This window comes from Dermacentor albipictus, chromosome 2, assembly GCF_038994185.2.
Source record: "Dermacentor albipictus isolate Rhodes 1998 colony chromosome 2, USDA_Dalb.pri_finalv2, whole genome shotgun sequence".
Lineage (NCBI taxonomy): Eukaryota > Metazoa > Arthropoda > Arachnida > Ixodida > Ixodidae > Dermacentor > Dermacentor albipictus.
Genome location: NC_091822.1, coordinates 81705001 through 81729087, shown reverse-complemented (window position 1 = coordinate 81729087; position 24087 = coordinate 81705001). Strand labels below are relative to the sequence as shown.

The 24087-nt window shown below is 48.7% G+C and overlaps 1 protein-coding gene across 1 annotated transcript in view; it reads right to left on the bottom strand.

Moving 5' to 3' along the window:
- The window catches only part of LOC139055976 (polycystin-1-like protein 2), a 35201-nt gene that overhangs the window by 5496 nt on the left and 5618 nt on the right, over positions 1-24087 (bottom strand). The window contains exons 4-10 of the mRNA XM_070533694.1: positions 24084-24087; positions 23332-23539; positions 14906-15088; positions 12173-12458; positions 7659-8024; positions 5584-5805; positions 2498-2641 (exon numbers count right to left, since the gene is read on the bottom strand). The exon at positions 24084-24087 is cut by the window's right edge and continues 213 nt beyond it. Coding sequence (XP_070389795.1) covers positions 2498-2641; positions 5584-5805; positions 7659-8024; positions 12173-12458; positions 14906-15088; positions 23332-23539; positions 24084-24087 — 1413 coding nt within the window. The remainder of the gene's footprint in view (positions 1-2497; positions 2642-5583; positions 5806-7658; positions 8025-12172; positions 12459-14905; positions 15089-23331; positions 23540-24083) is intronic.

The following is a 24087-nucleotide window of genomic DNA, read 5'->3' as shown; positions in this document are numbered from 1 at the left end:
ATGATCATGCCCTGAAATAAGCTTGCTGCGCAAGCTACAAAATAAAGAAACATCAATAGAAATCTCGCACGCCCTTGTTCTCGCAGCAGCCATTCTCCAATCTAAAGGCGTCACCAGTTTCGCCTACAACACGTTACGGGTCCCATCTAAAGCTCGCATACTGCCAGCAGTAGGGTGAAGAACACTGGTATTTCCGGGAAACACAGAAAGTACAAAATTGCCAGCATAAATCTATTGTCAGAAAAAAAAGGAGAGGGAGAGGAAAAAAGAGAAATAAAAATAGCAGGGCTCGTTAAAAGCTTAATACGGCACCTTTACAAGAGTAGGCTGGGGAGGAAGGCAGCTCGCATCCTTTCATCATCGCCGCGTAGCATTTGCTTTTCTTTCTGGTTCCGCTGCTGTTAAATTTTGTGAAAAGTTGTTTCGGCAAAACATTCATTGGAGGGCGCCTTCTTCTAGTGTACAGCGTTAACTTCTGGCGGTGTTTGGTGACGGGCCCTTTGATTCAAACGGCGGACAGAATAGCCACACCACTCCGCGGTCCATGGAGGCGTCGGACGAACGTGAGGCGGCTAAGGACGCTGTAGACCAGGGTATCGTACCGGAACTGAACAGAAAAGCCACAGAAAAAAAAAAGCTTTTTTCTCGAACCAGAACTGAACTGAAATGTTTCGATTTTTCTCACGCCGGAGTCAAACAGAAATAACTATTTTCGGTTCAGCCTGGTCACCGTTTCCTGGAGCTTTTAGTCCATGGATTGCCTGCACTGATGACTCAACTATGCTAACTCCTTTGTAAGTGCACACCATCTACCCCTGATTTAAGTAGTAGCACCGTTAGTGCGGCTTTTGATGTATCGTGTCGGGGGAAAGGCATGTTAGTAACGCACTTGTAAGTGTTTGAAATCTGTGACCATCAAATTGTTTTCCGTTGGTAGGAGACATTTCTATGACTGTTGAAATGACTAAGTGCTATGTGTATATCAGAACTCAGCAGCAAACTCAATGATACCTGCAAAACGGCGCCCGGGGAGCCAACAAGCTTCCTACGCTGCGTCCTGTGATCGCCCGCACGTCTACCCTTCACGATGGTAGCAGAAAGTCAATGTGGACACGGGGTTGTCAGCACTATGTGAGATGTCTGTAGCTGTATCCCACTGGCTAATCTCATCGTCATTCTTCATACCCTTCATTTTGTCCTCCATTTCTTCCATATACAAAAACGAGTAGCAGGCAAGAGGACCTCTCTGCGCTTCCTCAAAAAATTCGTCTTTCTATCTATTTCTTACTAAAGCTTCGCTTCACATAGATTCCAGCGCTGGTGTTTGATCGGTATAGTTCTTTTGTAACCACTATCCCTACGCGAGGCCTCAAGAACAACAAGCACCCGCCGTGGTTGCTCAGTGGCTATGGTGTTGGGCTGCTGAGCACGAGGTCGCGGGATTGAATCCCGGCCATGGCGGCCGCATTTCTATGGGGGCGAAATGCGAAAACACCCGTGTGCTTAGGTTTAGGTGCACGTTAAAGAACCCCAGGTGGTCGAAATGTCCGGAGTCCTCCCCTACGGCGTGCCTCATAATCAGAAAGTGGTTTTGGCACGTAAAACCCCATAATATTTTAAGAACAACAAGCGTAATCTTTCCGTGCAGCTTTTAATGCAGCTCGCCAAATTATACTATTTACTTGAAATTATTTTTGGTGTTATGCAAATGAACCTGAGCCGGTTTGAACAATTATTGCTTTCGCTCCAGAGTTGAACGGGAAGGGAACCGTTTTCGCTGAACCAGAAAAAATAAACCTGAATGAAAAAGTTTCTGTTCCACACAGTGCTGTTGACTTGCTATAAATGGTGTCCCACCTAGCTTTACCCAAGCTGTGCAGCGAAAAATAAAGCCTGAAAGAACACGGTGCAAGATACGATTTCAAGACCTATGAATTGTATCTTGCACCATGTTTTTCTAAATTTTTTCTCGTTGAATAACTTGGCTAAGGTTAGCTGGGGCAGCCCGTATACGGCCACGCTAAAAGCCAAGGCGAGCGCGTCGAGTTGGGGGGAACCAAAGACATGCTGCGAATGCTACACTGACGGGTGTCTTCCCGCGGCGTTGAGGTCACGTGACAGCGCGACAATCGCACGCACTCACATCCCACACGAGAAACGACGACATAGTGTACCTTATTTTTCCCCAGAGTTTTTGCACGAAACAATGGGCACGGTGCCGAAACATCGCACTTTTCGCTTCTATTTGACAGTTCATGTCATGGCGGCTGCTGTAAAAAAAGAAGGAAGGGATCCTTGATCCATCCGCGTGGCAGGCATGCGTTTCTGCCGCTAACGTAACCGTAACTTTACGGCCTGCAATGCGATTCGCGGGAGGATGCGAATGTAAAGTGATTCTGACGCGCCCCGCTGATTCGGACAACGGACAAATTGAGCAGCACCGAAGCGTTATTTCAAGCGTGGCAGCATAAGCAAGCGCAGCGCCACGCCCGCTCGCCTCGGTGATTTCTCCCAGAGCACGCTCGGTGGTGGCCAGGAAGTAGTCCTCGGACTTGCGCTGAAGCGTGCCCGGATTCACGTTCTCGTCTTTTAGCAGGAAGGTGCGCGACGAGCCCTCCAAGCCAACCAGTTGCAGCCACACCTGCGTATAAATTGTCCCTATATTCGCCTATATCTGGCGCTTCAGTACGCAATCTCTATAGATGGTAGGGACCGCCGACTGCTGCAGATAAAACAGATAAGATCGCGCTAGGAGGAGATGCGGTGAGTAAGGCATGTGGTGCAGTGAGTTAGCTGCTGTTTCAGATGAAAGGGGGGAAAGAGCAGCTAACGGACTGCATCACAAGCCGTATACCCATAAGGACGAAACTGGGCAATAATGGAGAGTAGCGGCGCGTGTAAAAAGACCACTCTTCATAGGGAGCGGTTTTACTGAGAAGCTGCATACCTCTAACCAAGGTGCATTCGTCGTGTCCGTGGCACAAACTCAGCCACTCACAGGGGGAGGCGCGCGCCGCGTGCGTCGCTGGGTTCCTTGCAGTACCACCAGAAGGCGCTCGCCTCCGCGCATCGGCGTATTTCTTTCTCGTATGGAATGCTGACCATTGCATATTACATCATTAATATACAGGCTAGAAATGCAGGCAATCTAATCAAAGCTGCAAGCATGGGCAGAGAATAATTGCATTTTGGGAGGACTTCAGAATGGCTTCAGAATAGGTAGGCGTTTGGATGAAAAATTCATTCTTGCTCAGTATAGTGAAATATCAAGAGTGGAAAGCAGACCAATATATGTGGCCTTTTTAGACATTACAGGAGCGTGCGACAACGTAGACCGGAACATTTTGTGGGATATTCTGGAAGGGGAAGGCTTAGGTGATGATTGCGTACAGCTTTAGAGAGAGATTTACTTAGAAAATCCAGTTTGCGTTGAATTGGAAAGGATAAGAAGCGAGGAGAAAGTTTATATCAACAAGGGACCGAGGCAGGGGTGCTATTTATCCCCACTGCTATTTATGATGTACATGGTGAAGATGGAGAGGGCGCTACAGGGAAGTAATATTGCGTTTAATCTCTCATGCAGACAAACGGGTCTGCATGAGAGATTAACCTGCATTTATGCATTAACCTGCATTTTATGCGGACGACATTGTGTTGCTATCTAACAAGCGAAGTGCTTTGCAACGTCTGGCTGATATCTGTGGACAGGAAGGCAAGAATTTTGGTTTAAAGTTTAGTGTTAGAAAATCAGGTGTTATGGAATTTTCGATGAAAACAGTGAACAGACAGTGGCAATACAAGGCCAGAAATACCTCTTCTAATAGAATATAAACCTTGGTATATGGATAAACGAAGGCGATAAGATATATGGAAACACAGGAAAAAACAATAACAGTAAAGGGGAAGAGAAATGCAGCCATAATGAAGCACAGAGGGCTATGGGAATGCAATAGGTACGAGGTGCTCCGTGGTATGTGGAAAGGTGTAATGGCTCCAGGACTTACTTTTGGAAATGCGGTTTTTTGCTTGAAATAAGGGGTACAATGAGGACTCGATGGAAACCATAGGTTAGTGGGTCGCCTCGCATTGGGCGCTCACGGGAAGACTACAAATAAAGCTGTGGAGGGTGATATGGGCTGGACTCGTTATGAAGTGAGGGAAACTCGCAGCAAAATTGATTATAAAGAACGACCGAAGAATATGCAAGAAAGTAAATGGTCTAGGGGAGTGTTCAGGTATCTGTACAGGAAAAACATTGATACACAGTCGAGGAAAAGAACGAGGAAGCTTACCGGCAAGTATGTGGCCTGTAGAGTGGGCAACACAGCAGCAAAGAACGTCAAGCAGAAAGTCAGAGAGGCTGAAATAATCTCATGGGCGGCGGCAATGGAAAATAAACCTGCCACTTAAGAGGAAAGAATGAAATCAGGAAAGGAACAATTTATGATAACTCAAAGGGAAGCTCATTACTTTTCGAAGCGATATCAGGATGCCTTGGAACACGCACCTATAAAGCGAGATATAAGAAGGATAAGTATGTGCTTGCTGCGGTAAAGCTGGGGAAACGATGGAGCATGTTTTATTAGAATGTGAATGTGACTGCGAAATATAGGTATAGTTCGGCACAGCACCGTTACGAAGGAGTCGAAATGGTGGTTTTCATCAAGTTCAAATTTATTGTTGGCAATAAAGAGGCATGGCACGTTAACGAGATGGGCCTGAATGCAACAAGTGCCCGAGGAGCCTTCGGACCCCTTGCTCCCGGTATCGCAGATCTTAGTGCAGCCCAAAGAGAAAAGATGACACGATAAATAAAGAATATATCTAGAATCAACTTATATATTATTTATTCATTCACACAGCTACATTCGCCCGAAGGCATTATCGTGGCGGGATACTGGCCACAGGAGTCAATTCCAACAAAAATGCACAATGGAAAGAAGACAGTTTCTGTTCGACAGTAAACAACGCAAAGGCGTACCGCGCATAAGCATATATGAATAGCCTGTCTAGATGAACGCAATATAAAATCATACTTCCTTAACCAATACGCCTAAATATCTTATACAAGATTATTTGAAGTTATGAAGGAAACTTCACAGTAGCGAGAATGGCTTATGCTATAACATACATGTTTATATGGAGAGATATGGTATAAGGCAATATGGTTTTTTGAAACGATAAATGAAAAATCTTTTTAACATAGTCATAACTAACTTTTAAGTGATGATTAGTGATGTCATGCTTTCGGTATAGATATTTCTTGACAAGACAATGATTGTTTTCGTTGGTTAATTGTACATGACAATTAATACCCGTGTTTCCTAAAAAAATAAAAACTCATCGGGTTGCAATTATAGATAACGAATATTTTGCATCATCCAAGCTGGGGCGGGATCCACCTACGACAAAAAAAAGCCATCGTGATATCGGCAGAGGCAACGTCACAACGCCGCAGTGCCGTATAACGGCTATGCAGGCACCTTAGTTACTGCGCATTCTCTTATAGATACCGTAGGGAGCGCGTATACAGTAGCTTCACGTGACGCGAATGAAGAGCCAAAGACGAGCACAGGCACGCGCCTTGCTGGTGGTGCCGGCGTTGCGACGGAAGCCGGTGATGATGGTGACTATGTAGGGCTGCTGGTCGGTGGGCAGGTTCTGTTGCAGGTCGGTCACCGTGTTGTAGACTTCGTCCCGCTGGTCTGCTCGGCGAGCCCACAGCAGCACGGCGCCGTACAGAAGCCACAGGGCCAGCACGCAGCTGCTGACCAGCAGGTGGCGCTCGCGGACACCGCGCGACACCTGCGCACGAGGGAAGACGATGTCATCCGGCAAGGGGTGCCGGTCACCGCACCGCGAATGTCCGCCAATCGAAACACTTTCACGCCTTTTGCTTTACGCTATGCGAACTGTACGAGAAATGACTATGGCGAGGAGAGGGAACTCAAAGGAACTAAAGAATATATTTAGCAACCCGTGGCAGAGCTGTTAGACACAGACCTAAGGCAAATAACGCACACATATACACAAAGTTTTGTACGTGTATATCTCGACCTAGTTTGACAGTTTCTGATGGATTATGTCCACGCTCTTGCTCGCTCCCTATAATGGCACCAGAAATCTTGTAAGCATATACAAAAAGGTCCCCATACACAAGGCACCGGCGCGTGCTAAGCCTTTCACTACACCAATTTCAAGAGACTAGACAATTTAGTGATGACAGCATACCTTAACGAAATCATTTGTTTTTGTGGCAACGGTCCGATGCACTCGAATATCTCTTGAGTGGCCCTAAACACAGCTACGCAGTTATTAGCCTAGACCAGTACACTTATTATTTGATGAGTTCCTCCACATGTATTCCGCAAAACGAGGCCGTCCTAATGGAGAAAGTCGTATATAAACGTAGAGCTTCACTTCATCGCTTCGCTTTTGCCTGCTCCGCGGAAGCGCCGACGATTGCGTGACGTACGTCCCCTATACCAGCGCGTTCTTTGCGAAGTCGAAGGTTCTTTGTTTAGGCAAAAGAAGCCTAAGGATTTTCCCTTTTTTTTAACATTGAACGTTAGTCTTCACAGGGCGGAAAGCATAATACGTCTATAACCAGCAACTTTCGTCTGCCAGTCATTTCCCTGTCTGTGACCTTACATATTATTTCTAAGGAAATCCCAAAGTGCCTTCGCCACTTTTTAACTCTAATAAACAGTGTGGTCTTGACTCAAGAAGCTGTAAGACCATATATGCTCACTTATATATGCCTCGACGTTTTGCTCTTTCTTGCTACTGCCCTTTTCGCGCCGCGGTTCTCTTCTAATACAAGTATTCTGCGTGCCCTTGAGATGAACCGCTCGCGCGTAAAAAAAAAAGAAAGGAAAAGGTCGTAGTTTGTTTTAATTCAATCATTTCAACTCGACCAGAGTTATTCGGGTTTGACTGAAATGACACAGTATTATTTTGAAATCATAAATACTGGTGTGTGTTAGCGACGTTAGGGAACTTCGCGACTATAAATATTCCATTTAGTTTTGCCTGGTTCCTTCGTTCAGATGGATCAATGTTAAGGCACTTCTGATTAATCTCCTAATAAGGAAATGTGGAGCTGTTTACGTCAGTGACGCGTTCTAACAAGCCACACATCACCACTCGCCATGTAATTCCATTACATTCTCCATGCCATCCGCACCACAATTGGTCCAGAGCTACTCGCCGTTAGACGTGTCTGTAGCCTCTATTTCTGTCATCTTTACGACGTACTATTACGCCCAAACTTTCAGTCAATCGTGCGCGATTTTACCCAGACAGACGTAATTTATATCACCTATTATCAATTTTTTGTCATATGGACTTCTTCCAGCCGGGTACACAACTAATTGTTCTTGAACATTATATGCGTTCAACGGGCGGGCAAAACACCATAGAAGGAAATTGTGTCTTATCTTTCTATTCGGTTGTCCACGTCGGATAGGCGCATCTCGCTTTCGCTATACTCAATTTTCCCCCCGTCTAACTGTACTGACCATACTTCCCGCTTGATTAGGTCATGTGCAGTTCGAGCCGAGATGAAACGGTGTTCTGCCCGAAAAATCTCGTGATTTAAGAGGACGACACGCGACGCGACGCAACGCATCGGCCGGAAGGATGTCTCTGCAGCCCACCTTCCGCCAGGATATCTCGTTCGGCGCCACCCAGTGGGCGCCGGAGAACCACGACAGGTGCGAGCAGCGGCAGTGCAGCGTCTCCAGCGACGAGTCGAGGACCGCGGCGCAGCCCCGTCCCGACCACGCGGGTCGCCGCCAGCTGCGGCAAGCCACCAGCGCGGTCCACAGCCGATAGCGGACGCGACGCGGGTCGGCGGGGCGCAGGGCTCCCACCCCCCACTCGAGCTTCAGACGGACGGCCACGAACAGCGGGCGACCGCCCAGAGCCACCCGCGGCACCAGCGTGCGGTTGGAGCGCCACTCGGGACCGGGGCTGCGCAGGAGCTCGTCCTGCGTGGGCTCGCGTCCAGCGCTGAACGTCACCTGCGCGTGAGCGGCGCTCAAGCGTAAACCCCCTTGCAAACTGGGGTGCTATGCAGGAAGGCCCGAGTTTGGCAAAAATCGGGCTCTCCGCGAGCTCTGGTGAGGCCCTCAGATGAGTGAGTTAATGATATGAAAACAAAATTTAACCGTCCATGCACCTCCAGTTTCATTGGCTTATCTAGTTTTGCTCTTGGGTTATCATCACTTGGGCGTTACCTCATGAGCGGCCGATAAAGGGGTCACGTGGCCAAACCAGCACCTTCTTTCATTCGTCTGTCTTTCCATCCAATGTATCATACCTATGCAAGTGAGTTATGGAAAAATCATTTGCTTTTAACATATTCGAAAGAAGGAAAAGGTTTGCGTGAGAATGCGTCACGTCTGGACTGTTCGCATTCGTTGATGGAAAGACGGATAATGTCCGAAAGAGGAGACACGTCCGTGACGCACCCCAGAAAGGCGTAGCAAGTGGTACGCGCCGAGTGTGTAGGTAGCGGGACAGTCACGGTATTGTGATATTGCGTTGGTAACCATGAGCGGTGCTGCCGCATAACATTACCCATGCAGTATTCTGTGTTTTAAGCGGGGAAGCGGCGTGCGCAGGGTGCACTGCGTGTTGACATACGTGGCGCAATGCTTCATGTCGACATTGTCTGCTGCTTTCGCGCGTTCCGCGCAGTCTTTGTTCCTGCATGGCTGAGCACGCTGCCGAGTTGAAGTCCCACCGTGAGAGTGAAGTCACCCCAAATAGTCGCTGTCGCAGCTTTGCGATTTTCGTTCAGTGACTGCCATTGAGCAAACTCAGACGAGTGACAAACTCGGGGCATCCTGCATAGCACTCCATGCAGAGCTCTTCAATCCTGCCGGCTGCGAATATCCTCATATAGCTGTGCCGAATTCACACAGCTTTTCCTTCGCAATTTTTTTTTTTGCCGTTAGCCAGACACCTTATTTAATATGTCTAATGTCTTGATTGGCTAGCACCTGCCCTACTAGTGGTTCAACGCAAAAATTTCCCGTGAATAAGGGCCCCTAACTTTCGAAATCCGGATACTGTGAATTCTCGAACGGCAACAACGATATGCTGATTGTAGCCTTCAGCTATGTACAATAACTATCGAACGTACGTACATTGCCGAGCACTAGGACATGGAAAAGAAAAAGAAGCTGAAAAGACAGGAAACAGCGTAGATGCACAACGCGCTTTGAGCAATACAAAAAAAACAATTTATACACCCTTTTCAGTTGTCCTTTCCATTTTAAGCACCACTTAGGCGTCGACAAGCGACGAGAGGCAGAAGGGAAGTGTCTTTTGCCGCTCATGCATGCACTGATGGCGCGTCAGTCAATTAACATAGAAAGTTTGCATCAGAAGCACATCTGGAGTTCCAAATAGAGTTTTGTAACTGCTATTTGCCATCTTTGAAGATAATTAGCCCTGCAATGCTAGCGGTTTTCGGAACCGAAATAACTCGCTGAGTTTAACGGACAAAAAACAGAGCGACAAGTCGCGGTGGTGCCTCATAAACCTGCCCGCGCATATTTTCGACACACATTTTTTTGCAGCTAATCAAACTTCTAAAATCAATTTTTCGGCAAAATGCAGGATAAATTATTCATACATGTGCCTGAGGCATCATGTGCATTTTGTTTATTTGTAAACATAACGGGCGTCCTGCGTATTGGCACATTAAAAAAACGCATTTATTTCTCGACAAAGCCCACTTCAAAGGTACCAGACCGGAAGTGTCTTGGAACAGCAAGCAAGGCATAGCGATCGCGATGCAAAAGTGCTGACATCTGTGAGAGTTAATTGCCCACTGTTTGCAGTACTGCATTGCAGAATGTGCGCGTTGGTGACCCCAGTAGATTGGCTGTCGACTGCTATTAGTGCATAGTCACTGGACCTTAAAAAAGCTGTTTGATTTCCAGTTAGCAGATGGTGCCAAAGCCTTGGCAGCACTGGTGATTCGTTGACAGTGCGGTTCACTATAAAGAACTAATTCTTCATTTCACGATTAATTTACTACTGCGCTCGAGTATTGCACGCGATGACGGTGGCGAGCGGACGCCAAATAGGTGCTGTCCAAAATCCAACACCTGCGACGTGTTTCCAGATCCCAAAATTGGTTCTAAAGTGTGCAACCAGCATAAGCATAGGCTTCAAAATCTGCACCTGTTTATGCACAGGGGGCCACCTATGCGGCGTGTACTAATGAAGCTGTGCAGGGTGATAAGGGCTGGACAAGTTTTGAAGTGACTAAAATTCATTATAAAGAGTGACTGACGAATATGGAAGAAAGTAAATGGGCTGGGAGCGTTTTCAGGTATTTGTACAGGAAAAAAATTGATTCACAGTGAAGGAAAAGAACTAGGAAGCTTACCAGCAAGTATACGACCGGTATGGTGAGCAACATAGCAACAAAGAACGTCAAACGCAAAGTGAGAGAAGCTGAGACAATCTCAGTGGTGGCGGCATGCAATGGAAAACAAACCTGCTATGAGTAACTACTCATAGGAAAAAAACAAAATCAGGAAAGAAACATTTTATGATAAGTCAAAGGGAAGCTCTTTACCTTTCGAGCGAGATCAGGGTGCCTTAGAACGCGTAGTTAAAAGCGAGGTACACCAAGGACGAAGAAGCAGGTGCTTGCTGCGGTAGAGTTAGGGGAACGATGGAACACGTTTTATTAAAATGTGAAGACATCTACCCAGCTGCCGGCTTAGGCTCCTCTGGCCTCCTTGGAGCACTTGGGTTCAAGGATAGCACGTGGAAAACAACAATGTCCGCTATAGAGATTAGTAAGAGGCGATTGGAGGTTTGGGGGCAGAAAAGTAGGGAGGCCATAAACAACGGAGGCGCAGAGAAACAGAGTTTGCAGGAATTGTTTAAGAAGTTTGATGCTAGGAATTCTTTGTGTTTGTGTGTTTTCTCAAAAATATAGGTAACATTAGGCAAACTAAGAACAAGAGCTTAATGGCACAGCTCACCACCCCGTCTCAAAGGGGACGTTTATAGCATCCATCTATCCATCCTTCCGGATTTGGACGCCGAACAGATGATGCGGCGCGGGTGAACATTCATAAGGGCATTCGCCCTTACTGATGTCTAAGGAGGCTCCGAAGAATTCTTCACAAAGCGTATAGATGAAGCAAAGCCCCACTGTCGCATTCATGTACACACATCTTATGGCTACAATGCCAAAACATTTGTTGAATCAATTTACCACCCGTAGAGCATGTATCAACACCACGCCATGCAACGTCTCCTCAGCATGCTAAGCCACGCTGAGTGGACGACAAGGCGCGGATGAACACACCATGAGCGGCTGAACACATCGCTGTTGCAGCATGCTAATGATGCAAGGTTTACTTCAATGAAGATGCGCATGAAATTAAACAGACATGTTCCATACCGTAAAAAAAAAATTAAAGGAGGCGCAGAAGCAATAGGAACCAGATAAAAGATAGAACGCTGGAGCGTTGGACAAGCTGTATAAATTCCAACTAGCCCAACTCTCTGCCTTGAATGCAGTTGAATTTAGCGCTACGTGTGACCCCGTGTTTCCATTTTGTCCTCGTTTTTCGTGGAATACATACGCCAAGCCATGCATTACCAGCTCCCCAAACAGCTACGCTTGTGAACACGCCAGCCTCGCTACAAGAGACAACATACGAAAGGCATTTAACAACCAATGTGCTAGCAGGACAGCGCAGTACAGAGAGCGCAAGGTGGGCGCGACAAGTGCTGCATAGTACGCCTAGCCATAAAATAAGAGTTGCGGAATAAATACCAACAACTTTCAGAGCTTATGAAAAATGAACCCTTAGAAGAAAACGGAAAGAAAGTCTGTGACAGGTGGTCGGACGCGCGGGCCATGTTTTGCGCGATTCAGTCTGTCGCTGTGGGACTGTCTCGGTGTTTTTTTTTTTCAATGCAGTAAAATCAGTTCTAGAACAGCGTCATACCGGTACTGCGGTCTTTTCTGTCTTCTTCGAATGTGTTCCTTTTCTTTACCCCCAAGCACATCGAAATGTCTCAGATATCCAAGTTCGAAATTCCCGAGCTTTCTGCATTAAATACCTAAATGCGACATAACACTGAGAAATGTCAAATGCAGTCCGCATTTCCCTTCCTTCAATCGCACCTGCAGCAGATCTATGGGCCTCTCCGGCTCCAAATGGACGAGCAGGTCGAATCCCGCCGCGGCTGCCGGCACGTCCAACTTGTGCAGCGTGACGAGGCCGCGACTGGCGTACGCGCGGTTATGTGTGGCCAGCGGTGAGTCGGGCCGCCGCTTCCGCAGGAACAGCTCGACCATTATCGACGCCTGATCCGCCGCGTGGCCGTCAGCCCGCTTGACCATCACGAACTGCGTGTTCAGCAGCGAGTCGTCCGCGCACGGGAATGGACTCACGTCCATCACGAGGCACCTGCATGCGGAAAATAGACACCTGTATGAGAATCCCGCCCGTTAAGCTGTCACACGAAGCATGTCTTGGTCTTTCTGGCACAAACTAACACTGAAAAAAAGGTTTGCTAGAGCAAAGAAATTACTCATCTCACGATGACCGTCGATGTTAATACGATTAGTATACGAGCAATGCATCGGTAAACCATGCTGCCGAAGACACCTTTATCTATGATCTGTGACGGGGGAAAGTAAGCCATGAACGTTAATCACATTAACATCCGCATGCGCCACAGCACCACGGCAGGCCACAAAGTGCTCACCTTCGGACGCCACAAGGAAAGCTTCACTAAAAGTGGCCTGTGACAGGCCAGTCAGTTTTGTCCCGCTGGCATTGTAGAATTAGGGCTCAGCATATGTCCGACTTCGAACGAACTACGGCACGATTGCGTCGGCGTCCATTTCTGGCGTTAACATTTATTCATTGTCAGCTAGAATGACGGGCGTTCTCAGTTTTCTCAGTCGGACCTGGACCTGTGATGCTCTTGATGTGATTGAAGAGCGCCGTGAAAGAGGTCAGACATTGGAAGACCTAAAAATGTCTGAAGTATCCAAAAGAAGCCAATCGAATTAAAAGGAAAATGAGAATGCTACCGGTGTGAGTGAGAAGCTGGCGGCTGCTTTCTTAAGCTAGTTTAATAAAAAAGAGCGAATGAGTGCGACAAAGCACATGATGTTTTCAATCTAATTAGAATGTTGCAAGATTGACAGTGCAGTCTTCAATTACTCAAATCAAAACCAAATCTCTGGCACGTATTCTACGTAATTATTTCAGTGCGTTCTCTGCCGGATTTCGCCTTGGGCCGGGAAAAATTGAGATGCGTTTGGAAGCGCCTTCTAGCAGAGTTATCGCACGACTATATCAGTGGTGAGCGGCGAAAATCCTCGTGAAATTTCGCTTAATTTTAATTGCAGCATAATTTTTTTTATGACGCCTGCTATATATTCTTATCGGGCCGAAAATGATTACATCCAAGAGCCAGCTCCAGCCTCCTTGACATGACAGTAGATGTAGTACCCCGAGACCCGTTGGAAACTCAGTGACCTAATTGCTTTTGAGATCTGCTCACATTCAAGCGGTATGTTACCAATGTCAAAAACAACTTTGTTTTGTTTAGCTGTCATTGTTAAATGCCAGAAGCAGGACTTCATCATGCGTGGACAAAATGACCATCTCCTCATGTTTGATATGGTAAAAACTACTTAAGCTTGCATAAACACAGAGCTGAAGATGCGGCATCGTGTGGTGAGTTGTCATGTTTACGATGCGTCCTCGATATTAAAGTCATTCTGTCATATTCGGAACGCACATCATGGTTGATTTTCGTCGTCTGTAACGATATAACGACCTGTGTCAAGTCAGCGTCAATTTTCTTGAAAGCTATTGGTAATAAATCTGAGCAAATGACTTTCATCCGTTTAGCATGCATCTGACATCATATCTGTGGTGAACACATTGAGTAATCAATTCCTTGTTAACTCTGGAAAAGATTCAAAGTAATCTGCAATATATGCACATGGGGTCTCAGTAATGGACACATGCGAAACCGACGTTGTTTTTGCGTTTCGACTTCGGCAACATACCAACAGAAAGCGCGAATTGCCTATAAATAGCATTAGTAGTCACTTCGAAGCTACTATTTTATAAGTCCTGTGCTATTCTGAAACTTCCATGCAACAATACTGGCGAAACTTGCAAAGGCAACTAAGCAGCGACGACGGCTGTACAAGAGAGCCCGAACAAGTCCGGGTCTATATATCCACGAAAACGTTCGCATTCAGAGGCTGTTAGTCTTTCTTATATAGTACAACAGCTGTAGGAGGTTAACATTCTTAATCAACAAATGTTAAAGCGAAGCTTCCTTTGCCTCTTCCCCTCCTTTGAATGTGCTGACTGCCGGCCTGCCGAGTATGCAATATATTTGGTTAAAGGGTATGTGCCACTGATTAACTCCCGAGTAGGCAACTTCAGACACTGGGTAAGTCCAGCTGGGCATGTGCCACTGGCTATGGGAACATAAATGGCCAATCTCCCAGTTTGCGCACATGTCGCTGTGTGAGTAGGGGACCGAATAGACAAGCAGAACAAGAGGGAGGAACTAAAGAAGTTGGCAACAGAAGCAGCCGAGTGTGCAGCAGAGCTACGTAGAAATGAAGAAGAAGAAGACGGAAGCAAGGACTCCATTAAACAACAAAGATAGATTCGCTTATCATCCATTCACACCTAAGCTTGGGATTCACTGATTTTCTTTTTTATTACGACGACTGGGCTGATGTGGGATAAACATTCATGCTACAGGTCCACTTACATCTTCCTGCTAAGCTAGCGCCGTGTTTCCAGAAAACGAATATACAAATTTGATGCCTTAAGGACACTGAGCCGTAATTCATGATCGAAGTGCAAGCTACCTGGCAGCTGAGGCTGGCTCCAAGTTGACAACGCTTCCGTTGGGCAGCCCCAGTGTGGTGACGCGCTCGCGTGGTTGCGCACCGCGTACGCACACCCCGTAGCCGGACAGGTGCAGCGACAGCGAGTCCTGCACCGAGGACGCCAGGGTACGCTGCACTTCGTCCAGCGTCGACAGCAGAGCTCTGCACGAGGTGTAAAAAGCGAGCGTTTCACGAAGCTTATACGGCGCAAGGTTATACTTGGACAAGCTTACGGCCTCCTGACGAGGTTCTGGCCTAACCTCGCTTGCGTTGGTCTCCTAAGAATACCTTGCGGCGACGGGTGACAGTGCGAACCCGTAGGTGCCGACAGATCTCTGACGAGTGCAGAGAGGACACGTCAGGGATGTCTCAGGCTAGCTTTTAACCTGCCGAACGCCAGCCAGTGCTGGCGCCTGCCGAACGCAGCACCCGCGCTGGTGAGGATGGGAGCGCCGGGTATTTTATTCATGCGACGCCAATGCTGTTGCCGTTATACAACCTGTTCAGTGGCGATTGGCGCCAACAAAAGGCACGTACGCAGGAAGAGGAGAGGAACACAGCGCTTGTGTTTTTTAGCACTAATTTCCCTCGACACTTAAGCGACACCAACTAACCCAACAGTTAATCCTTCGCCTACGAATTGTCACTTGTCAATGGTGGTTTACATTGCATCAACAACTCTCCTAGAATGCTTTCTGGCCGATATAGAGAACTGAACTTGAAGATAGATTTTATATAACCACATCGGTTATCGTCAGGTTGCAAACTGTAACTCATTGAACGGTCACAAAACCAAGACGATTGGTGGATTATCCTTCTAAATAGCAGACACGTTACTGTCGACTGTCGTTATTATTAAGTAAACATGTATAAACACCACACATATACACAAAGAAAGAAACACCACGCCCACTTGCTTGAAAAGAAGAGAAGTTTGCCAACGATTACGTTACTTCCTAATGCGAAATTTCAGCGCAGCTCTTCAGCTGTTTCGGCTTTTCGGTATATTGAGGCAAGGAATTCGAGCAAGACATGTATGTACAGTTACAACTTTTTATTCTTCACACATATTCCTTCTTCAAGAAACACTTCACTCCCAGTTCTTGATTGTAGTGAAGGACACTTTGTGGACGGAGAAATAGATCGATATAAGCTCGACTTGCTGCACCAATGCCTGGTTCTCAAAGAAGATTCCTATGCAGAGAGAGAGAGAGAGAGAAGAAACTTTATTAATGAATGGCCGGCAATTTCGTTGTGGCCTCAGGTGGCGGCTCCAAGTCCTTGGACTCGGGCGGCATCTTTGGCTTGCCGGACGGCCCAGAGTTGGTCTGCCAACTCTGAACTTTTGAGAGCCGCCTCCCAGCGGCGGCGACGCCGATGGAGAAGGTCCCCGGCGGGCCCCGCAGCTGGGGCGGCGTCGGGGAGAAGCGAGCTCGAGGCTTCCCGTACTGTGGTAACGGCCGCGATTACGGACGCGTCGCGAACGGATCTGGTCCCATTACCGTGGTTGCCGGCACATTCCCAAAGCATATGTCGCAGCGTTGCTCGCTGTCCGCAAGCTTTACAGGCATCTGTTGGATATAAACCTGGGTAGAAGTGATGTAGGACCGCGGGGCTAGGGTAGCTGTGCGTCTGGAGCAAGCGTAAAGTTACGGCCTCATTCCTGTTTAACTTGTCGTGTGGTGGCGGGAATGTGCGTCTTTGCAACTATTTCGCGAGGTTGTCACAGCCGTGGGAGGCGTTACGAGTGAGCCTCACTCACACCTGGGTCATCTCGACGGCGGCGACGGTAAGCTTCTGCTTCGGGGGCACGCAAATCTTGGTGTTTTTGGCGACGACGCCCAGCTTCTGCTTCGGCGTAGCGCACCTCTTGATCCTGGCGGCGATGGCGCTGGGCCTCTGCTCAGGCAACTTGTTTAGCAGCAGCGGCAGACGAAGGACTTCCACCGGTTGCCTCGCTCATGACTCCGAAAGAACTGGTGGAGAATAAACTATTTTTATAGGCAGACGGATTATAATATACCGTCTGTGACCCTCGGACAATGCGTCTCGTGCGGAGCATTTCGCACCAGCCGCCGCAAAAGGAGCGTGGCTTGGCGCAACTGCCTCGCGTATCGGGAGGTCGCGGGAGGCAGCGCGTAGGGGCATAGAAACTTTGCGAGGCGATGAGATCGCAGCGACTGACTGACGCCCCTGACGCTGCTAGCGAGTCAGCTGAAGGTGGCTCTGCATTTCGACTTGAGAAGCGCGCACCGTGATCCTCTGATACCGAGCCGGCGCTTCGGCAACCGCAGAACGCCGCGCGCTCTCGCGCAGTCACCGCCACGGAGGAGGGGGGGGTGAAAGAGTGCACGAAGTGGCGAACGGCGGCGCCTGTGCGTTTCGGCTTCGGCAGCAGCGCATCATCGAGATCAGCCGCCGCCTAGTCGGCTCTCTGATTGCCGCCGCACAAGGGTGACATTGGAGGAGGAGCGAAAAGAGCAAGGCACGAGACGTGCGCGAGAGATGGCTCCCGGAGCGCGCTCGCCCCGGTTACGGAGCTGCTTATGGTTAGGGACAACGGCGAGGCACGACGGCGACGCGAAACGCAGGAAGAGGCGCCAAAAAGCTGCACTCTAAAAATGTCGCAGTATCGTTCCAAAGGAAAAGCATCGATTGCGATTGCAAATTAGTCCATACGAAGTAAGGATAGTAGTATTATCAGCCGTATAAACTTGTAACATAGGCATACTAACTAAATTAACAAGTATGGAGTCACGCACGCCAGAGAAAATGAACAAATCTCACTCGATGACCGCGGAAACTCGCTGTGAAAACATTGCAGTGAGGAAACGCGGCAGCAGCAGCGAGCGAATTAACTTTCGTGCTGCCGCTCGCGTCAACGTGAACTAAGCCACAAGAACAGGGCAGCGCATTCTCTGTACCCGTCGCAGATGGCTTTCGAGACAGCGGCCCGGCTAAAGCCCCTTAACCTTCGTAAAGTTGTGCCACGCTTTGAAGAATGCCACCTCCTCCTCGCGCGCTCTGGCCGATGCCGCGTCGACATTGGCCTAATAGCATCACGTGGGCCCTCGCGCCGTGCATCAGAGCCATTTTGGCTCGAGAAGGGTCTACGGAGTGGCGAAGTGTGCATGTTGGCGCCGTTGCTACGCTCGAGCAGTGTAGGCGGCGCCACGGTCTAAGAGGGAGCGTGAACGGGAGGCGAAACGAGCAGGAGTGAAGGCGGAGGAGGAGAATGTCGCTACTTTACGAAGTTTAAGGGGCTTTAGGCCCGGCCGGGCGGTGTATTTCCAACTGCTTGTAGGTACAGTGGGGTGTGGCACTTGCGGAGACGACGGACGTTTGCGCGCATGCGCGAGTACGAGCGGATGCGAGAGAGGATAAGTGAGGAGTTTTGCTCCTTGAAAATACGACTGTGCCTAGGTACTACGGAGGAGTTTCTTGGCACGCGTTGTATGCGCTTGGTTCTAGGCGTGCCAGCAGAAGGCGCGGGGCGCGGTAGTGCTGAACTTAGCAACGCAAGTTGGCGGCTCGACGCAGCGATATTTGTTCGATCATGTTTTTACTAATGAAAACAACGTCTCATTATTTCGCATTATTGGCGGCGCCTCCAGGAAATCAAAGCTAGAAGCCGGACTGGTCCGTGGGTTGGGGCTCGCAGAGGCCTGCGCGTGCCAGGAGAGTGTAAGATCGCCTGTCCGCTATCGCGGACAGCCAATTTTTTATGCCAACACCCCCTGGCACGCTTCGGCCTCTGCGGCCCCAACCCACGGGCCACCCTGCTTCCAGCTGTAATCCCCCCGCTACCGCTTGGGTGCCCCGGAGATCCTGCGCCGCCTACTTTAATATAACCTCAGGTGCCCTCCTGAGGCCTCCGTTTGCCGGTTACATGTGCCCTCCTGGAGCAGTGCTTGTAAAAAATCCGATCTATCGTCGCGACGAAAAAAGCGACCCGCGACTTATACAACACCAGTCAGAACATTGTCCCTTCAGACACAGCGATCGCCAAAAGGCATCCGCGCCCACTGCCTCACCGCGCGGGCAGCCAGTGGCGGAGCGTATAAACCAACTCGACCGCACTCCGCAATGTCGGCATGTCTAGGGGACAAACGAATACAACACGCTCTAAGAAAACTCCTCCGTAGTGCCTAGGCTCAGTCATATATTCAAAGAGCAAAAGGTCCCAGATTTTCTCTCTCGCGCCCGCTCTTACTCGCACCTGCGCAGAAACATCGAGCTCCGTCAAAAGTGCCACGCCCCGCTCTACCTACTAGCAGTTCTAAAAACGCGGCCGGGCCGCGCGGCCGCCCGAAGTAGAACGTGCCACCCCCCCTCCCTACCCTCCCCCCGAAGTCTTGCGCCTGACAGAAGGCGGTGCGCTTGCTCCCTGCTTTCCGCCCTTGCGTGCGCGAGATTGAGCCACGATTGCCGGCTCTCCTTCGGACGCGTTTCCTCGCACATACAGCACACGGCGCGCGACGACGATTTTATCGCCCTTGGAACTTTACACGAAACCTCACGACGACGCCGACGGCAGAAATGTGTATGGAGTGTCCGTATATTCGCTATCGCAGTAAAACTCAACGACGATGTGGACATGCGAGTAAACAGCAATAATACACAATACAGGATTTCCCAGCTGTCGTACGTCGCGTTCTTAAACATGACGGGCCATTCTCCACGAAGATAACCAAGCGCATATTGTTCACCGTCTAGTAGAGTTGTCGCACGTAACTTTTCTTGCTGATACCATTAAATGTAATAATTGCACTTAGGAATTTTATTAATGACTGCTCGAATACCGTGCTGCCATTGAAGAACTTGTAGGAAATTGAACGAAACTTAGAGCTAGCATGTTTTTAGCCAGGCACCTTTGCCCGTTTATTTTTTCCGGATAAGTAACGCCTTCGAAAAATATCACGTGACTAACATTCAACTCGCAACTAAAAGCAGCGCTCTCAAACAAGCTCCGTAGCAGTTGGCAGAATTGCCGGTGCTCAGCCCGTAGCAACACCAATGCGTTCCGCTGTCGCGACAGATCGCCTACTCATTCCTGTGCTTGCTTTGAGGGCACTCCTTTTCGTTACAGGTGGGCGGTTAGTTGCATATTTTATTTTCTCGGGCTTTCTTTATCAGGAAGAAATAAGTGCGTAAAAAGTACCTGGCAAAAAACATGCCAGTTCCAAGTTTCTCTCAATTTTCTACGAATTCTTCATTCACAGCCCGCCACTCAGACAAGTAATATTAAATTAGGTATTTGGAAAAAAATATCAAATTGAATGGCACCAGCAAAACATTTACTGGCAGTTACTCTACTTCACTGTAAACAATATGCTTTTAGTTATCTCCGTGTAGAATGACCAGTTCTTTTTTTTTTAAAAAACGCAATGTATGTATCTGGAACATCCTTTATATACTCGCCATGTCTTAATGTTACACAAAGGCACTAGCATAATTTTGGAGTTCGGTAAGTACAAGAGCCAGAAAGATATTATTTCCAGTAAAGCACTGCAACCAGAGGATATTAGCCGTGCAGAAAACAAATCAATCACCACGAAGGTGCAAGTAAATAATGAACTGGGATCGAATTCACGAAGCTTTACTTTTGTAGGTGGTCTTTCCCATTGGCCCTTATACCATCTCGACCATGTGAGGTGGGTCTTCAACGCAAGAATCAGGAGACGGCGATGAATGTGGGCATCTGATGATGATGAAAAATAAATACAAAGAATACATTCTCTTCTTCGGTACGTGGTTGGGACTCTACCCGAGTCTCTAGCGGTTCTGTCAAACATGGGGGCCAGGACGGCTTAAATAACCCCTCGCGTACAGCCGATACAATCGGTGGAGAGGTCCCCATGGAAGGGGTCATTCGCTTCACGTGGTCTTGTGTCAGCAGAAGTCTGCTTGTGATTGCGCCCATGGACGCATCAGTGTCTGCGTGTAAAGCGCAGCTGGTGTCCCCTTGAAAGGTTGTGAAGTCGACGACCTCCTCCTCTTCGTGCCCGCTGAGGGCGGAGCAGGGTCTATAGGCCTCGAGCTCTGGTTACGCGGCGCCACTGTACCGGTACATGCAGCGCCACATGCGGCCATCCTCGGAGATTTCAGGTTGGGGGCACTACTGTTTACGGCCGCGCCGCGCACTGCGCTATGGGTGGAGATGGCGTTGACGAGTGATCGGCGTGTGTTGTTTTGCGGCTTTCTAAAGATAGAAAATATCGATGGCTACTTCAAGAAGAGCTGCTTACGCATGGGTGCGAGGTTGTACTATAGCAGGCACGTTTACGCACTAAGAGAAGAATCGGTGAACGCAAGAGGCCCGTCGGACATCGTCGGCAAATGTGTCGCCCAGATGAAAAGCGTGGACTACGATGTGCGTCTTGAGGTGAACCAATCCTTTCTTCAAAATAAATAAATAAATAAGTGCCTCAATATCGCTAACCGCTTCTTTTTTTTCTTTTTTAGTTCTCAGAACATTGCAGAAATATTTTGCACGCAAGCTGTACATGCAAAGCTGGCTGCGGAGGCTGGTGCAAGCACGCCGCGGCCATGGTGATATTCGTAAATGAATACGAATATACATCGTGCAGGGATGTTCCATGCGCATGGAAGAAACCATCATCGCGTCCCAACGTCTATGTCAAAAAATCAATCAAGGAAGTCTTTTCCCGTACGGGAAGTTCGTTTTCTACTTTTTTTGCGTGTGTGATGCGACTTTGCCGCTGATTGACGCAATCAATTTTGCTAGTCGACCTTCGCGAAAACCAATTCTGCAGATGGTGAACCCTGCAGCTCTTGTCTCGCAGTTTGCAGGTGGTGTAAATTGTGCCATTAAGGAGCTTGAGGAGCGCAGGGACATGATCCAGGTGCCGTCGACGGCACATCTAGCAGACGACAGCTTCAACCGAGAGTTGCTAAAAAAAAAAAACTAGATAAGGAGGGCAGCATACACAGTGCGCTAAGAGTCACTTCGACCTCTCCTTTTATTCTGAAAAGTGAAAACATTGTCTGGGGCAAGGCGGCATCACTCTTTTTGTAGCAAGGTGGAAATATTGTTGGAATGTACGCTGGGTGCTGAGCGATGTTGCTTCTCTCGTTTCCCACGAAGTGAGCACTGCATATTCGCGTTTCATTCCTTTTCGGTTGCCACAGCTCTCCCTCTGAGCTGTTAGAAAGCAAGAAGATAACGTGTCTGAATACATAAGGCGCACAGACTGGCATTATAAAGGCAAAAGGCGCAGCTCATCAGAAACAGGTCAAAAGAACACAGACGACACACACATTTGGCGCTTTGGTGTGTGTTGTCTGCGTTCTTTTGTTCTGTTTTTGATGCGCAACTACTTTGCCTCTATCATGATATACCAAGAAGCCCAATGTGCAACATTATACTGGCATTAATCGATAGTAAGACATGTTTACCTTGCTTGGCGGACAGCTGCGAGCCACCTCTGTCTTCTTTCAGTCTCATACGATTTCCAAGGAAAACGATAGAATTTGAAGGGCGGCAATTTTCCAGCAGTGTTCCTGTAGCTGTTGTGACAGCCATAAACGCAGCAATACGGCGAATTGCCTTTCCTGGACCCGGTTTTCACAACCACGCGACGAGGCGCCATGCTCCCCTACGTTGTCAACGCGTCCACTTCGCATTCACCCCCAACCTATTATCGCCGTCACCCGCGACAGAGGGCGCTACGTGCGCGGCTTGAAGCTGCAGTGCACGAGGCCTATAGGGGTGACGCTTTGTCGGAGATAAGGGCAATTACCTCGGCGCCGGAGAGCGAGCTTGAACGTTTCCCACACTTGAGAAGCCGAATTCCGGGCCGATAACAACACCGGTCATCTTCGCTAACAATATATCCAACATCACGAATGCCTGTCATCTTTAACTCTTGCAAATATATGTAGCGGAAGAATATTTTAATGGCTGTGGATCCTGACTGACAGTGGGCAAACACGTGTAGCCTTGCTACCATAGCTTTAGCAGCATTGCACAGCATTAAACGGATTATACAACCACAAATAAAATGATGCGCGCAAACCGCATGCCGCCACTGAAGTTCACACACATTGAGATACTGGAGGAATGGTCTGTAGTCCCATCAAAGAATACGAAATTAATACGCCATATGGCACCTATCACAGCATCAAATACAGCTGCCAAAACGGCTGTATGGCCTTTTTTTTACTTTCTTTAACTGCGCGGTTAGACCAGACTAACTGCACAGGAAGGTCAGGCGTGCCCACAGTAATATAACGAACGCCCCTCTACTTTAGTCCACGTTTTTACGCATGGCCGATTTCTCACCCGTAAATCCCTATCAACTGGCCCATTTCCCGTCGTTCCAATCTTCAATCGAGTACTTTCATATAGTGTGTCATCACATGCCGCCGTGTGGCTCCCTCACCTGGGCACAGTCCTGGACGGACCGTGGTGGCACGACGAGGAATCTCGCACCGCGTTGCCGTGCAGCGTGGCCACGGCGCGCAGCAGTGCCACAGACGAGGCCAGCCTGGGCTGCTGCGGCGCCGACAGCAGACTCCGCGAGCGCAGGGCGCCCGCCCAACGGGACGCCAGCCTGGTCACGCCCAGCTGCTCGCCGGGAGAAGACAGCCCTAGGGTTGTAAGCGCAGCGAATGGTAGATGAGTGAGTGAGTGAGTGAGTGAGTGAGTGAGTGAGTGAGTGAGTGAGTGAGTGAGTGAGTGAGTGAGTGAGTGAGTGAGTGAGTGAGTGAGTGAGTGAGTATAAATTCATTCGTCTATCCAAACCATGGAGGAAGGAAGGAAGTTTCCTTCCTCAATGGTCCAAACGCTCACGGACCTGCCACACTCAGTCGCCATAGCTGCCCCCATGAGGGAGAATGGCAGAATACTGATACATTTGCTCCACTTATTGCCAATTCACCTTCCAAGTTTTCTGTGGTTAGGGTTATTCTGCACAGATAGCGTAACAGGTTAGCAATGTTCGTTCTCGCCCGATTTGCTGCTTCTGGAGAGAGAGGCAGTGCTCCGAAAACACAAAGCGACAGTACTGTAAGGATCGGCAGATATTGTGCGTGGGTCGATGCACGAGTTATCTCGTGAGTGGCAGTGCGAGGGTTAAAAGATGCCGCGATCCGCCACTGCCCCGTTTCATGTAAACGGTGGGCTTCAACGTGCCTGC